At 41.6% G+C, this 14,974-nt stretch overlaps 1 protein-coding gene across 3 annotated transcripts in view; it reads right to left on the bottom strand.

The window, feature by feature from the left end:
• Window positions 1-1,729: 1,729 nt before the first annotated feature.
• Window positions 1,730-14,974, bottom strand: part of KNTC1 (kinetochore associated 1) — a 63,428-nt gene continuing 50,183 nt past the window's right edge. Inside the window, exons 53-64 of one of the 3 annotated variants that reach the window (XM_045534913.1) lie at window positions 14,130-14,208; window positions 11,856-11,974; window positions 11,271-11,406; window positions 10,474-10,569; window positions 10,037-10,093; window positions 7,585-7,639; window positions 7,440-7,503; window positions 6,744-6,873; window positions 5,204-5,293; window positions 4,598-4,743; window positions 3,756-3,846; window positions 1,730-2,750 (exon numbers count right to left, since the gene is read on the bottom strand). In XM_045534913.1, coding sequence (XP_045390869.1) covers window positions 2,727-2,750; window positions 3,756-3,846; window positions 4,598-4,743; window positions 5,204-5,293; window positions 6,744-6,873; window positions 7,440-7,503; window positions 7,585-7,639; window positions 10,037-10,093; window positions 10,474-10,569; window positions 11,271-11,406; window positions 11,856-11,974; window positions 14,130-14,208 — 1,087 coding nt within the window. In that variant the 3' untranslated portion in view covers window positions 1,730-2,726. Of the gene's footprint in view, window positions 2,751-3,755; window positions 3,847-4,597; window positions 4,744-5,203; window positions 5,294-6,743; window positions 6,874-7,439; window positions 7,504-7,584; window positions 7,640-10,036; window positions 10,094-10,473; window positions 10,570-11,270; window positions 11,407-11,855; window positions 11,975-14,129; window positions 14,209-14,974 lie in introns of those variants that run through there. The other 2 variants (XR_006730739.1, XM_045534912.1) reach the window with 2 other exon arrangements.

The following is a 14,974-nucleotide window of genomic DNA, read 5'->3' as shown; positions in this document are numbered from 1 at the left end:
GGGATTTCAGAAATATCCCCAGGTGATTGAACTGTGCAGCGAAGATTCTAATGCGCAAGAAAGGTTGAGAGTCACTGGTCCACTAGACCAAGGGTTGAGTACTTACTCCTATACCCATTTCTATTCTTCCTTTTGCAGTTGGAAATTCTATAGGGCATGTACTCTGTGTATCCCACTAGTATTCTCCCAAGAATACTAGCAGCCAGCAGGTACTCTAATTCTCTTTATTGATTTGACAATCAATTGATTTCTAATAAATTCCCTACTTTCCAAAACTAAGTACTTAAAGTCTATTCTTGTAGATGAACTGGTAATATTTTGCCTGGGTGCTTGCCGTCATTTTTTCAAAACAAAAACCCCCAAAATATGTAGATTAATACACAGAAAAACTTCTTATGCTTCTTCTGGGGCAATATACTTCAATGTGCAATCAGCGAGGAAAACACTTTATGGTTTTTGACAAGAACTTGAGTAGGTAGCTGTTATGTTTCACATTTGAAGACAGATTGTAAGATCTACATATAGATTGTATTTATATATACCATCCTATATCTTGCTTTTGAAAAACGTAATGTGACTTTGAGAATGGCCACATATCACTGAACCGTATACTTAAAAATGGTTAAGATGGTAAATATTATGTGTATTTTGGCACAAAAATTTTTTTAAAAGACCATAAACTTGATACTTCTTGCACTATGGGGTGGGGCTTATGCCCTCTTCCCCTTGATTCTGGGTGGGCTTTGGCTGTTTTGACTAAAAGTATATGGTACCAGCCTGAGCAAGAGTGAGACTCCGTCTCTACTAAAAAAATAGAAAGAAATTATCTGGCCAACTAAAATATATATAGAAAAAAAGTTAGCCGGGCATGGTGGCACATGCCTGTAGTCCCAGCTACTGGGGAGGCTGAGGCAGTAGGATCGCTGAAGCCCAGGAGTTTGAGGTTGCTGTGAGCTAGGCTGACGCCACGGCACTCACTCTAGCCCGGGCAACACAGCGAGACTCTGTCTCAAAAAAAAAAAAAAAAAAAGTATATGGCAGAAGTTATGCTGTGTGATTTAAAAGTTGCCTTGTTTTGGCTGGGCGTGGTGGTTCACGCCTGTGATCCTACCACTCTGCGGAGGCAGAGGATGGCTTGAGCTCAGGAGTTTGAGACCAGCCTGAGCAAGAGCGAGACCCCGTCTCTACTAAAAATAGAAAAAATTAGCCAGGCATGGCGGCACATGCCTGTAGTCCCAGCTACTCGGGAGGCTGAGGCGGGAGGATCGCTTGAGCCCAGAAGTTTGAGGTTGCTGTGAGCTAGGCTGATGCCACAGCACTCTAGCCCGGGCAACAGAGCAAGACTGTGTCTCAAAAAAAAAAAAAAAATTTATTGCACTTGCAACGTAAGAATTTGCAATTAGTTAAACACAAGCCTATGTAATCATAACAACTAACATTTTGGGCACTCACAGGTGCTGTGCTGGATGTTTTAATGTGAACTGTCATTCAGACCTCCTGCCACTAGACAGTAGGTGTTTTTACTGTCCTCACTTTAGAGATGAGGGAATTATGACTTAGAGATTAAGTAACTTGTCCAGGATCACACAATTCATGAGGGATAGAACCAGAATTCAAATCCAGACTTTGTTTTGCTCTAAAACTCACGTGTTTAATCACAATGCTACATGGAATTTTCTATTAATACATAGAAATATTTTCCTCAACTGGCAAAACAAAGGCAAACTAATTCCAGTAATATCAAATTCACTTTATTCAGGTTATTCACAAGTATAGCAAAAGACTGCAAAGGCAGAGTAACAGGTGTAATGAGCGTTTCTGTGTGCTGGCTTTTAGCTGCCCCCTGCCCTGCAGGCCAGCGCCCCGCCGCTGGGGGTTACAGCCCGCACGCTGCCTCTCCAGACGCCCAGCCAGGTGGCCTCCTATCTGCTTCTGTCATTTCTTGGCACTGGCACAAGAATGAGAAGGTTCGAGAAAGTGCAGAGCTATTTCTTTTCTCTCTTGGTGGTGGCTTGGCAGCGGTGGCAGCGGTGGAAGCTGTCAGCAGCAGTGGTGGGAGGGGACTCCTGGGCTTCTAAGTACGGTGGTGGCAGTGGCAGCTCCAAAAGCTCAGTGGCCAAAGCGGGCACGGGTTGCATGCCAGGGGCAGGAGCTGCTCCTGACGTTTGGCTGCTCACCCTTCCCCACTCCCTGGCCCCCCTCCAGCTCCCTTTGCTCTTTCAGTCCTTTTAATACCTTTATAAGCAACCCTTGCCATGAAACCCTTCTCTGCTGGGCACAGACCGAGTGGCTTCTGTTTTTCTCACTGACCACTGACTGACACACTCTGCAGCTAAAATTATATAAATATTTACTTAGAATAACAGTAAAAAGATTGATATTCTTATTTTTGGATATGGAAGAAACAGGCTAGAAGCAGTTGCTTTTGTGGAGTGGGAGAGCAAACTATCATATTTTTGCAGTTTGTTTCCTTCATATACAGTGTAAAAAGCTAATAGTCTCTATAAGTTATAGAAGAAATGGGCAATGAAAAGATTTATTAATTCAGGGCATGAGTTCTTTATGGGGCAATTATACTAATATTAAATATATTACGAGGGGGATGATGGTTGACAGATTGCTGTAGCACAGAGATTGCACAATTTAAAACTGTAGTAAATAAATATGGTCCATTTGTAGCAGAGTCCAAACTTGCTCCTGTCCTTCTTGAAAAAAGGTTCGATGATTTACCATAATCCACTACGAAACATCTAAATGGGAAGAAACACAGAAGCCGTTTTTATGAGCATCACTTAATTTTTTAAAACAGAAACTGGTCAGATAAACTACAGAACTTAACTGTTGTGACAAAAATCTACATGTAAAGTTATGTGGCATTTTAGACAAATCAGATATGACTGGAGAGAAACAGATACATTTTAAGGGTTATAAATTCGTTTCCTGAATCAATATTCTCCCTTTTTGGAAAAAAGTCATCTTATGCCAGTGAGCATGACAGACCGGAAGTGAACATCATGAGTTATTAATGGGAGTTAACAGAATGTGGGCTTATTTTATTACTAATATGCCTGAGCTGGACCAAAGCAAGAAGACAGGCCACAATACTCAGGTTTACTAAAACTAGCAAAACTTGATCAAGTAAAAATTTTACCTTGTATTCAAGTTCAAAATAGGAGTACAAGTAAATTGTATGCACAGTTTATACACACAGATAATTTGGAAAGATGTACAGCAAAATGTTAACAGTGATCCTGTCTCTGGGTAGGGAGATTTTAGGAGATGAGTTTAGTTTTTCTTTTTGGTCCTTTTTTTCCTCCGTATTTCTTTGTTCTAGAGTAAACATATGTATCTTAGGTAATGGAAAAAGAATGAACTTAAAAAGCAATGAATGCCCAAGCATGACAGTAATCAAGACCTTTTAAAATTTAGTTTTTCACTTGCTTCGATATTAAAAACACTTTGTGAGGACTCATGACGCTGGAAAGCACCCGAGGGACCGTGTGGCCCAGATCTGAAGAACTGAAGCCCACGCGGTTAAGTCACTTTGCTGCTCAGTGGCAGAATGGAGATCAGAACCATGGCCTCCTTATTTCTGGTCTAGAACTCTCTAACACAAAAAGTAAACTATGAAAATACACAGTCACACACAAAAATACATTTATCTCCAGAACACCGGACAAGTCTGGGTCAATTTCAAGACCCTAGAAATACAGACGGTGTCAGGTCAGAAGCTAAGAACTCCGGGCTGGCTTTACCTTCAGGATGTCACTGGGAGCGGCGTCTGGAGGTACAGGTTTCCCGAGATGCTTTGAATATTCGGTTATCAAGACGGACGCTTCATCCACACTATGGAATCAAAAGGAAAGAGCGGGCATGAGGGAACCTTCGGGGGTGGTAAACATGTTCGCTGATTGCGGTGGTGGCTCTACAGGTATGTGCATATGCCAAAGTTTCTCAACTGCATACTTCAAGTACGTGCAGCTTATGATCTCTATCAATTACACCTCGAAAAATCATACAAATAATAAAACATAAATGACAATAAGTAATAATGGCTGATCACAAGCGCTAAACAAGCAGAAAGGTGTGGGGATGAGAAAGGGAAACCTCTCAAGTGACCGCACAGTCAGACCCAGCGTGGGGACAGAGCCGGCGGGTACTGCAAGCTCCAGTGAACTGGCCCTTTCTCTGGTGTCACCCACTTCTTCCTTCTTTTCACTTTCCATATCCACCCCCAGGTCTGTCCCAAGCAGCTTATTGTTTCTAAACTCGTGGTGCTGGAAAATGAGATAACCAAGCTTAGCAAAGATTCCGTGTTACGGAAAGCCACCAGTGCTCTGAGCAAGGGTCTGAAGAATAAAGTCATAATTTAGGGTTTAGAGCAGACTGTCAGACAACTTGCTTAATTGTCTGATTCCAAGTTCACGTTCCGAGGGCTTCAGTTATAAGACAACTCACTTCTAGGTATGAGCAGTACTGGGAGGTTTAATATTCGGAGTTTGAAATTATGACCAAGTAGCTCTACGATTGTTTGATATTTTCCTCCAAAGACAAATTAAGGAAATTCTGTAATATTTTTTTTTAAAAATTAACTTACCTTAAGTCATTTGCCACATAGTTCACTAGCTCAGCGATGTTGTTGGTGTTCATCACATGCAGCTTCAACACTTGAAAGTGTTTTGTCTTTGCCAAAATCCCAAACTCCTTCTTATCTATGATATTATTCAGAATCAGACTTCTAATCTATAGAATGAGTATCATTACATTAAAAACGTGCTGAGTTCCAAGTCCTTATTCAACACTGAAACATTTCTGACCACCAGAAGCTGAATTATCGTTGTGTTGTGACTAAGCCGCGTTTTGAGGGGAAGGAGGGCTGCTTTGGCCCATTTCAACAGATGGTAAAAAAATGAAAAAGTAATTGTTGTCAAGCATTTTGAGACTTTTATGGGGAAGAAGATCTGTTTACAATTACAAGCGTTTAAAGCTACCTACCAATTTTCCACTGAGCACAGAGTAAGCAACACAGCCAGGGTCACTGCCTTTTAAAAAATTTACTGAGGTTTTAATGAAAGCAAAATAATTTTGTATTTTAACAAACAGCTACACATAGTAGTTCCCAGCTTACTCTTGGTTTGGAAAAATGATAATGTTCTAAAATCAAAATTTTCATAGCAAAAAAAGAGATGCAATAGCCTCTTACTTGATGTGAAAATCCTGCTAACTGGCCGGTGTTCATATGGTCTTCTAATTGCTGTAAAATGATCTGCGGATCACATGAGCCCAGGAAATTCTAAGACAAATCAAAGTATAATTAGTGGAAAAGTATCATGAGTACTAATTTCTGTCAAGTCTGAAAGGTTTTCATCTTTACGTTTGAAATATTTTTTTTTTTTTTTGAGACAGAGTCTCGCTCTGTTGCCCGGGCTAGAGTGAGTGCCGTGGCGTCAGCCTAGCTCACAGCAACCTCAAACTCCTGGGCTCAAGCGATCCTACTGCCTCAGCCTCCTGAGTAGCTGGGACTACAGGCATGCGCCACCATGCCCGGCTAATTTTTTCTATATATATTTTTTAGTTGGCCAGATAATTTCTTTCTATTTTTAGTAGAGACGGGGGTCTCGCTCTTGCTCAGGCTGGTCTCGAACTCCTGACCTCGAGCGATCCACCCGCCTCGGCCTCCCAGAGTGCTAGGATTACAGGCATGAGCCACTGCGCCCGGCCTGAAATATTTTAAAGGATTTCTAATCTAGGAAAAAACACTTATCGACAGAAAATTATTGAAATGATGGAAAACAGCATTTTACAAAGACTTATTCCAACAGTAAGAGCTGTTTATCAGGCATTTTGTCATCCTAAGTGCTAAAAGGAATCTATTTAAATACTGAAATGTTGAAAAGTATCAAGGGATGAATTTATGAATAATCAAAAGAGGAAAAAAAAAGACAAGCACAGATGGGTTTGAGAAAACGGAATTAATAGACCAAATGACAAATAAAAAAAATATGCCTGTTCATTTATATAGCTCTCTATGCACTGGCATATCTGCCTGTGGGGGAAATAACTATACATTTCAAAATGTTTTGTTCTCTTTGTTCTGTATTATTAATATAAAGGAGAGTTAGTTGTTGTTTTTTTTTTAAGAGTTCTATCCTCAAAATGCTCCTGGCTCCTTTTGTTAGGCACCCACATGTAAAATCTGACTCTCCCTTTTATCTCCCACATCTAATCACTAAGTCACTGCTTTCCTTGTAGCCTTTCCATCTTGTTCAAGTTCACTGCCACCACCTTGGGTACCTATCCCTCAAGCTTTCCCTGCCTACCCACAGGGTTGTTATGTGTGGATCAAGCGAGATAAAATTCTGTTCAAATGCAATAAACTCCCAAGACGTCCCCCTCTGGCCACTCTACCTCTCTCCTCTGGTCAAGCCTACCTGGGTTAATGGGTTATTCCTTCTAAAACACGGCCTCCATCATTTCCCTTCACTCTTCCAAGAAAATCAACTGTTCCTCACTGATATAGAAAAAGCTCCAGCGTCTCTTTTAAGACATCCCTCAGTTGGACCTTAACCTATCTTTCTGTCTTACCTCCCACTAAACCCCCACACAAAACTTCTGCCTCACCTATACTGACATACTCATGCTTTACGGGTCTGGTGAAAAGAAAATGCAAGCTTTTGCAAGGGACATGTAAGATGAGACCTTACATTTCCTCGGTACTCCCAGAGGAATAATGTGCAAGATACCTTAATTTGCTGGTGCCTTTTCTCTGAGTGTGGCATGAGCATCAGACAAGCTAAGGCAAAAGCCGGAAGCTCCAGCTGGACATACTGCCTGGCAACCCCGATCATGTCGAGATCATCTGAAACTGGACATCTTCGAGAGAGCACATTTATTGGTTAATGAACTGTCAGAGTCACTAGATTATATTGGCCTTTTTCGCTTTCCCTAGTCACATACCTGTCCAGGCTTTCAATAATTTTAGACACTAAAGTGCTGGAATGTAACAAATGCTTAGTAACGAGTAACTCGAGTCTTTGATGGCATACAATATGGAATAAAAGAATCTACCTACAGAAACACAGACTTATGACTTGCTACCATGATTATGTCTGAAAGCCTACAGATGCCTAAATTCTCAGAAGACTCAAAATCTAAGAGACAACACTATATGATTTGGGTAGTCACAAAAGGCACTCTATACTTACATTAACGTCAGGTATTAGTACTAATTTTTAGAGAACGCTTATTGAATATTGGTTTACTAGTTGCACATGAGGAAAGTAAACACTGTAAAAATAATAGATATTTTATTATAAAAACAAGTGTCATGCATAACTTCCCAAAAAAAAGAACTACTCATGTGAGATGTCTATTAGAAAGGAATCTTAAAAGCAACAAATTTTATATTTTGTTGGTAGGTGAGCAAATGTTTTACTTACTCTAGGACAGCGATGAGACTCTCATGACAATCTGATAGCTGATTGGGACTTAAAGGACAAGAGGCTGAAGATAAAAAAACAACAGTGATGTACATACACACAGACACAGAATGCTCTGCCAATGTTTCGGAGGAGAGAGAAATACCTGAAAGTAGTGGTATCTGTATCACACGCTGCCAAGCCTTGCTGAAGTAGGGCACCTGCGGAAAAAAGTCCATCAAAGAATCTGTGTTTGGGATTTTACAAACCCTTCTTTATTTTGCAGTCACAAAACTGTACATTTAAAGCTTATATTCAGGAAGCTAAGACCAAAATCATAAACTGATAACTCCTGATTAGAGATGGTCACAGTTCTATATCCTTCATAACTATATTTCAGGATCTTGCTATATGATCCTGGCTGACTCATTATTGCTCTATTTGGCAAAAGTGTCAGAACTCGACTCAGAAAACAAAATTCACACTAAGCCTATCATGCACCAGATGTTGTGTCAGGGCTACAGGAAAGGGGGAGGGGCTGAGAGGAAGACTTTCAAGAAAGTGAATGCGAACGTGAACGCCCATCAACAGAGGAGTGGTTAAATAACTTTTGGTGCATTTTACTTCATATTATAGAGAATTAAGAATTTAAAATAACGAAATACCTCAAAAGGCTATAGAGTTGTCATAAGCCCCAACAATCCGAGGTATATACTCATGAGAAATGAAAAACATACGTCCATGTGAAAAGTTGCACACGAATGTTCATAGCAGCATTATTCATAATAACCACAAAGTGGAAACAACCCAAATGTCCATCAACTGACAAATGGATAAATAAAACATAGTATATCCACACAATGGAACATTATTTGGCAATAAAAAGAAATGAAGTTCAGAAACATGCTACGACATGACATTATGCCAAGTAAAAGAAGCCAGACACAAAAGGCCACGTATTATGTGATTCCATTGACACGAGATGTCCAAAATAGACAAATCCACAGGGACAGGAAGGGGATGAGTGGTTGCTGGGCGAGAGGGAGTGGGGAATGGGGAATGATCGCTAATAGAGACGTGGTTTCTCTTGGGGGTGAGGAAAATGTTCTGGGATCAGATGATGGTGACGGTTGTACAATCTTGCGAATATAGAAACTACTTGATGGCACACTTCGAAAGGATGAATTTTACATGTCATTATAGCTCAGTAAAAAAATGACACAGATCTATATGTGCTGATATGGAAGAATCTCCCAGAGATCAATGTTACATGAAAATGATACTTTGTTTAGAACATGACTGCGTTTATGTAAACAAAGGTATATACACAGCTGACCCTTGAACAACACTGGTTTCACTGTGCACATCCACTTATACGTGGATTTTCTTCCATCTCTGCCACTGGAGACAGCAAGACCAACCCCTCCTCTTCCTCCTCAGCCTACTCAATGTGAAGACAATGAGGATAAAGACCTCTATGAAGATCTACTTCCACTTAATGAATAGTAAATATATTTTTTCTTCTTTATGATTTTCTTTATAACATTTTCTTTTCTCTAGCTTACTTTATTGTAAGGATATAGTATATAATACATATAGCAAACACTGTTTATGTTGTCAGTGAGGCTTCTGGTCAACAGTGGGCTATTAGTAGTTAAGTTTTGGGGGAGTCAAAAGTTGTACAAGGATTTAGGCCGGGCTCGGTGGCTCATGCCTGTAATCCTAGCACTCTGGGAGGCTGAGGCAGGTGGATCACTCGAGGTCAGGAGTTCGAGACCAGCCTGAGCAAGAGCAAGACCCCGTCTCTACTAAAAATAGAAAAAAATTAGCTGGCCAACTGAAATATATATAGAAAAAATTAGCCGGGCATGGTGGCACATGCCTGTAGTCCCAGCTACTCGGGAGGCTGAGGCAGTAGGATTGCTTAAGCCCAGGAGTTTGAGGTTGCTATGAGCTAGGCTGACGCCACTGGCACTCACTCTAGCCAGGGCAACAAAGTGACACTCTGTCTCAAAAAAAAAAAAAAAGTTGTACAAGGATTTGACTTCACAGGAGGTCAGTGCCCCTAAGCCCTGCGTTATCCAAGGGTCAACTGTATAAATACACATGCGGCCACGTACTTATATAATAACTGGAAGACTCCCTAAGAATACATAGGAAATAGTAAACAGTGGTGACCTCTGGGGAGACAGTAATAAAGGGAAATAATAAAGGAGAATTTCCATGCTTTACTCAGCATATTTCTATATAATACATACTACAATGATTATATAGGTGTATGTTTTGTGAAATTTATAAAAGATGAACATGACATGGTCTCTGACTTTAAAGATCTTCACAATCTTTGAGGGGGCAGCCCCAACGTTTAATTAAAATAAAGAGTGTGACAAATGTTAGAATAGAGCCAACATGGTTTGAGAGCATAAATGAAGACATGACTTGTGGGGCCTGCAGAACTCAGGATAGTGAGGCCTTCGAGGAGGTGACATGACTTTAACAGAACATCATCCTGCAGCCGATCAGTTCTGTTCTCTACAGAAGAGCTGATGGCTTCATCCATGTGCCCGGCAGTCACACAGCCAGCAGCATGAAGATTAAATTCAACAACATTTACATACCTGCCATAAGGAATGGATGCTAGACATGGCTTTTAAAACTTTCCTTAGATAAGAAATCTGTAAAATAAAATAAAATAGTTTTAAAGACCACTAAAATGCAAAATTTTGACGTGAAACACTAGATACTTAAAGTTTCAAAAGGAGTATCAGCAAAAATTTATCTTCCATGAGAACGGCCACAGAAGTTCACTTACAAATTCGTAAATATCAAAAAAGGCCAGGGAACCTTCTATTTGTTCCCAACGAAATTTATGTCATTCTGAGTTTGTACTCTCTGGCCTAACACCAAGTTCTTTTAAGCATGGCATGAACCCAGCGAGACTGAATGTGCTTTTACCATACATCTGTTCAGTAATAAGCATCAATGCAAAATGCTTAGGAGATGCTGTACAAAAGCTTTAAAATATATTTAGTCTAGGGTACCTCGTCTTACTTACCATTTTGAAGCCAAGAAGCTTTTGCAAGAGTCCATTCCAAAGCTGCAGGTCATAGATTTTGTATTCTAAACAAAGCTCAGTCACTAATCTTACTGCCTGGAAAAAAAAAAAAGGAAAGAAAAGAAATGTCTGTTGAAGACTTCCTTCCTTATTTCTTTCTTCTTAAAAATTTTTTGTAGTGACGGAATCTCACTATGTTCCCCAGGCTGGTTTTGAACTCCTGAGCTCCAGCGACCCTCCCTTCTCTCCCTCTCAAAGTGCTAGGATTATAGGCATGAGCCACTGTGCCCAGCCAACCTCCATCTTTCTAATGAAAGAAACAAAAAGATGTTCTTTTTCCTGCTGTCACAGACTCACAAACAACACTTCAGACTTCTCCCGCTTTCTTCTCAGAACAGTTTGCCTGTTCACTCCACACCCTTCCTGTCCTGGGCTCCAGCTGCCTCAGAGACTAAATCCTCACAGGCAACTAGGAGGAGAAATGATACCCTCTCTCTGTAGGGACAGAGGGTATCTTCTCCCTGTCTAGAGGACAGACAAGCCATGGGAGGGATTATAAAAATGCTCTCTTGGCGACAAGGGTGACTTTAGCCCATGGGCTTTGAGGAAGAGCGGTAAGGGGACCTTCCAAGTTGCCGGACCCATCCACGTGCCAGGACGGGAAAGTAGAAAAGGTTTCAGAGCAACGGACTTGTTGGGGGTTAAAGAGCTTCTCTGGTTTTGTCTTTCAGGGATCTGAGGGAACACGACAGTGTGGGAGAAGGGGCCCTACCTCCTGGATGACTCGGTGAACCTACCATGGCCTCGTGACTGTGGTTTTTCCACAGACCCTTAATCATTCCTTCTTTAGGACTGTTGCAAAATTGTTCAGATGTGATGGGGATATTCAAAGTCTCAAATAATGCCAGAAAAGTTATACATTTCAAATCAGATCTGGAAAACAGAGACGTTTATAAGAATCATTCTCATGGGCCACATCTACACTTAAAATACAAGCCACCTATGAAAACGTTAGGCCAGTTTTTTTTTTGGTTTTCTGGTTTTTTTTTTTTTGTATTCAACAGCAAGTCAGAAGTTACGGTTTGTTTTTAAATGTCCGTTTTGGGCTTCTAAATACACTCACTGAATACAGCACCAGATAGAAATCAGTTTGAGGAGGATACAGAAAACATTCAGTTTCTAAATGTCTCCAAGAAATGAGGAAAACACGTTCTCAAAGGCCTGTTGCCCCTTTGCCAAGACGTCAAGGATATTCAAGGCAACAGGACCACATTCACGCAGCTACTCTAACGCGCTCTTCTGAATTAAGGCGCTTAAAAGTTACAGTTTTAAAAAATGACCTATTTCCTATTTCTTAATACAATGAAAAAAATTCCACTCACTTCACTTCTTCAATGGGTTTTTTAAAGAGAGATTCTATGGTTTTCTTGTCAGCCAAATACAGGAGGCACCGAAGAGCTCGCGTCCGGTGAGCGAATGTTAACTGATGCACACCCAGCGTCTGCAAGAACAAGAGCGGTCTGGAGTGTCGCACACGGGCATGTTGTAGGTGGGTAAATGAGTTCCAGCTTAGGTAACATAAGCAACCTAATTTTTTAAAAATTAAAGTCAACCTTTGCCTTTCAGGAATGCATAGTACAGAACAGTGCTTCTCAACGTGTGGTCCGTGGACCCGTCAGGGGCAGTCCTGACACTCAAGAACTAAAGGGTCAAAACTATTTACATGATGATACTGACATGTTGTTCATCTTTGTGACTGTGCTGATATTTGCACTGAGGGTGCAAAAGCAATGGGGGGCAAAATGGGTAGCAGGATCAAGGCAGGGGCCCCCAACGCTCATAGTAGCCACCGTACTCACAGGCAAGCACTGGCAGTATTAAAACCAGACTTTCACTTAGGAATGTTCTTGAGGAAGCAGTAAAAAATAATTTTATTGAAACTCAAATTTTGGATATACAGTCTGCCCTCCGTATCCATGGGTTCCACATTTGTGATTCGACCAATAGCAGATCAAAAATATTCGGGGGAAAAAACATTCCATAAAGTTCCAAAAAGCAAAACTTGAATTTGCCACACTCCAAGTGCTGCATTGAATGCATTTGGATGAAGTAATGTGTAGGCATTGTATTAAGTATTATAAGTAATCTAGAGGTAATTTAAAGTATATGGGAAGATATGTATAGATTATATGCAAACAATATGTCATTTTATATAAAGGACTTGAGCATTGTTGGGTTTTGGTATCTGTGGTGGTCCTGAGGCTAATCCCACACAGATACCAAGAGGTGACTCTGTATCATACAAATATGAATTCACATTCAAATATATATTAATTTTTTTTTGTTTTTTTTTTTTTGGAGACAAGGTCTTGCTCTGTTGCCCAGGCTAGAGTGCAGTGGCATCATCATAGCTCACAGCAACCTCAACCTCCTGGGCTTAAACCATCCTCCTGCCTCAGCCTCCCAAGTAGCTGGGACTACAGGTGCGTGCCACCATGCCCAGCTAATTTTCCTATTTATGGTAGAGACAGGGTCTTGCTCTTGCTTAGGCTGGTCTCAAACTCCTGGCCTCAAGTGGTCCTCCTGCCTCAGCCTCCCAGAGTGCCAGGATTACAAGTGTGAGCCACTGCGCCCGGCCAAATACATGTTAATATCAATTAATTAAAATGTACTCATTAATATTCTATGTGGTACAGTGGGAAATACACAAAACACACTGCAAGGAAAATTACGTAGACAGATGAGCCATGAGCTGCACTAGCCACTTCGTGTGGATACCATTTTTATTTGAAAGAGCGACTCAGCTACAGACTCATAGGCAAAGAAAAAAGGGATTTTTTTTCCTTCCTGTCATGGCTCACAGTCAGCATCTGACTTCCCCCTTTCCTTCCTTTTCTGCAAGAACCACTAGCCTGTGGGTGCCACACCCTTCCTCTCCCTCTGCTCCAGCTGCCTCCCAGACATTTCTACATGCAAACGCCTGAAGCCAAGGGTGGTGCTGCCTTCAGGGAAGGCGAGTTCAGTCTAGCTGGAGTCTGGTGGGCAGAAAGGGTGCCCTGACCAGAGCGAGCAGCTGAGTGTGCCAGGCCGGGAGACCACATGGGAGGCTTTTCTTGTGGCCAGTTCTCTTAGCCTCCTGGTATCAGGAATGTCGACTGACCAGGGAGTTAATAATGGTGAATACAGATAACCTGTGGGAACTGTCAACAGGCGCACCATGCAGTTTGCTGAGCAGATGTTACTGAGGCCGGCACTAAATGGAGCACGGCGGACAGCACAATCCTCATTTATGACATTACATACACTTTGAGAGCTTGTTTGGAGGTTCTAGGAGGGAGCACAGCTACTCATATACCCTTGACCAAAAGAACGGTCCTCCTCTATCGGGGAAGGTCATCTGCAGCTTCGGGAGGGACGCAGATGGAGCATGGAGGGAGGAAGGGGACACCTGCCTAGCCAGCCAGATCAGCCGAATCAACCCTGGTGATCAATGGGGTGACAGATGTCGCAGCCAGATCGCCCTCACATCCTAGATACACTGAGTATGTATGTGAGCATCCTGAATCATCTGTTCCTGAAATCAAGCATGGTAAACACACGGGAACAGTGTTCAGCGGAGGTAAACAGACAAGTTTTGATTAAGTTTCTAGGCTTACAGTTGTTGCTGATGTTGCTAATACAAAGAGCATTCTTGAACTGTAATCCATCGGACGAGACAGGAGGAGATACTGCACTCTGGGGAAAAATGTAATCACATTGATTTAATTTAGTGATAGATTATCAAAACAATAGACTTATGTTTCTATCCACAGAAAAGACATCCCAAACGTAGGCAAGAAGGATTATAGGTTAATGACATTTTTGCTTCCCCTTTAAAGGAGGCTTAGTCTTTTCTTGAGTTCCTTCATGGCTAACAAGGAAAACATATACAATAAAACCAGGCCTCAGCTTCCTCATCTATAAAAGAGCTAGGCAATATTTCTATTTAAGAAATTAACACAAACCTTAGCTGTAAAGGCCTCTGAATACTTCACAAGGGAAATTCTGTGTTTAGTATGCAGGACCTTGTTAGTGACACGTTTCAATCTCTAGAGTCAACCTCTGGGGCAGGCTGGCCTCTGCCAGGAAGGGGCCAGACGGTTAGGGGTAGGGATGGGGTGCGGTGGAGCTTTCAGTGGAAAAAGGCAGGAAATTATGAACTTTGCATGAAAGTCATGAACTTTTAAGATTTCCTTTTTTCCTCCTTCCTTTGAATTGCTTCCCTCTAAGACTTCCCATGTGGCTGGTTCAGTTAGACACTCCAGGAGCTACCTCTTGTTGAACAAAGGTGCCCCTGCCCTTAAAAGACTAAACAAGGCCAGTGGTGGGGTACAGAGGGAAGGAGGGCATGGAGGGCATGGTTAGGCCAGCTCTGCTCCAAACCGGGAGAAACTCTCTCCTTGGGTTTGTCTTTTCTCACCGTCAGCTCACAGGGCTGAGGTAGGACGTAGGGCCTCGGCCT

This window comes from Lemur catta, chromosome 21, assembly GCF_020740605.2.
Source record: "Lemur catta isolate mLemCat1 chromosome 21, mLemCat1.pri, whole genome shotgun sequence".
NCBI lineage: Eukaryota > Metazoa > Chordata > Mammalia > Primates > Lemuridae > Lemur > Lemur catta.
This window is presented reverse-complemented; position numbering and strand designations above follow the sequence as displayed.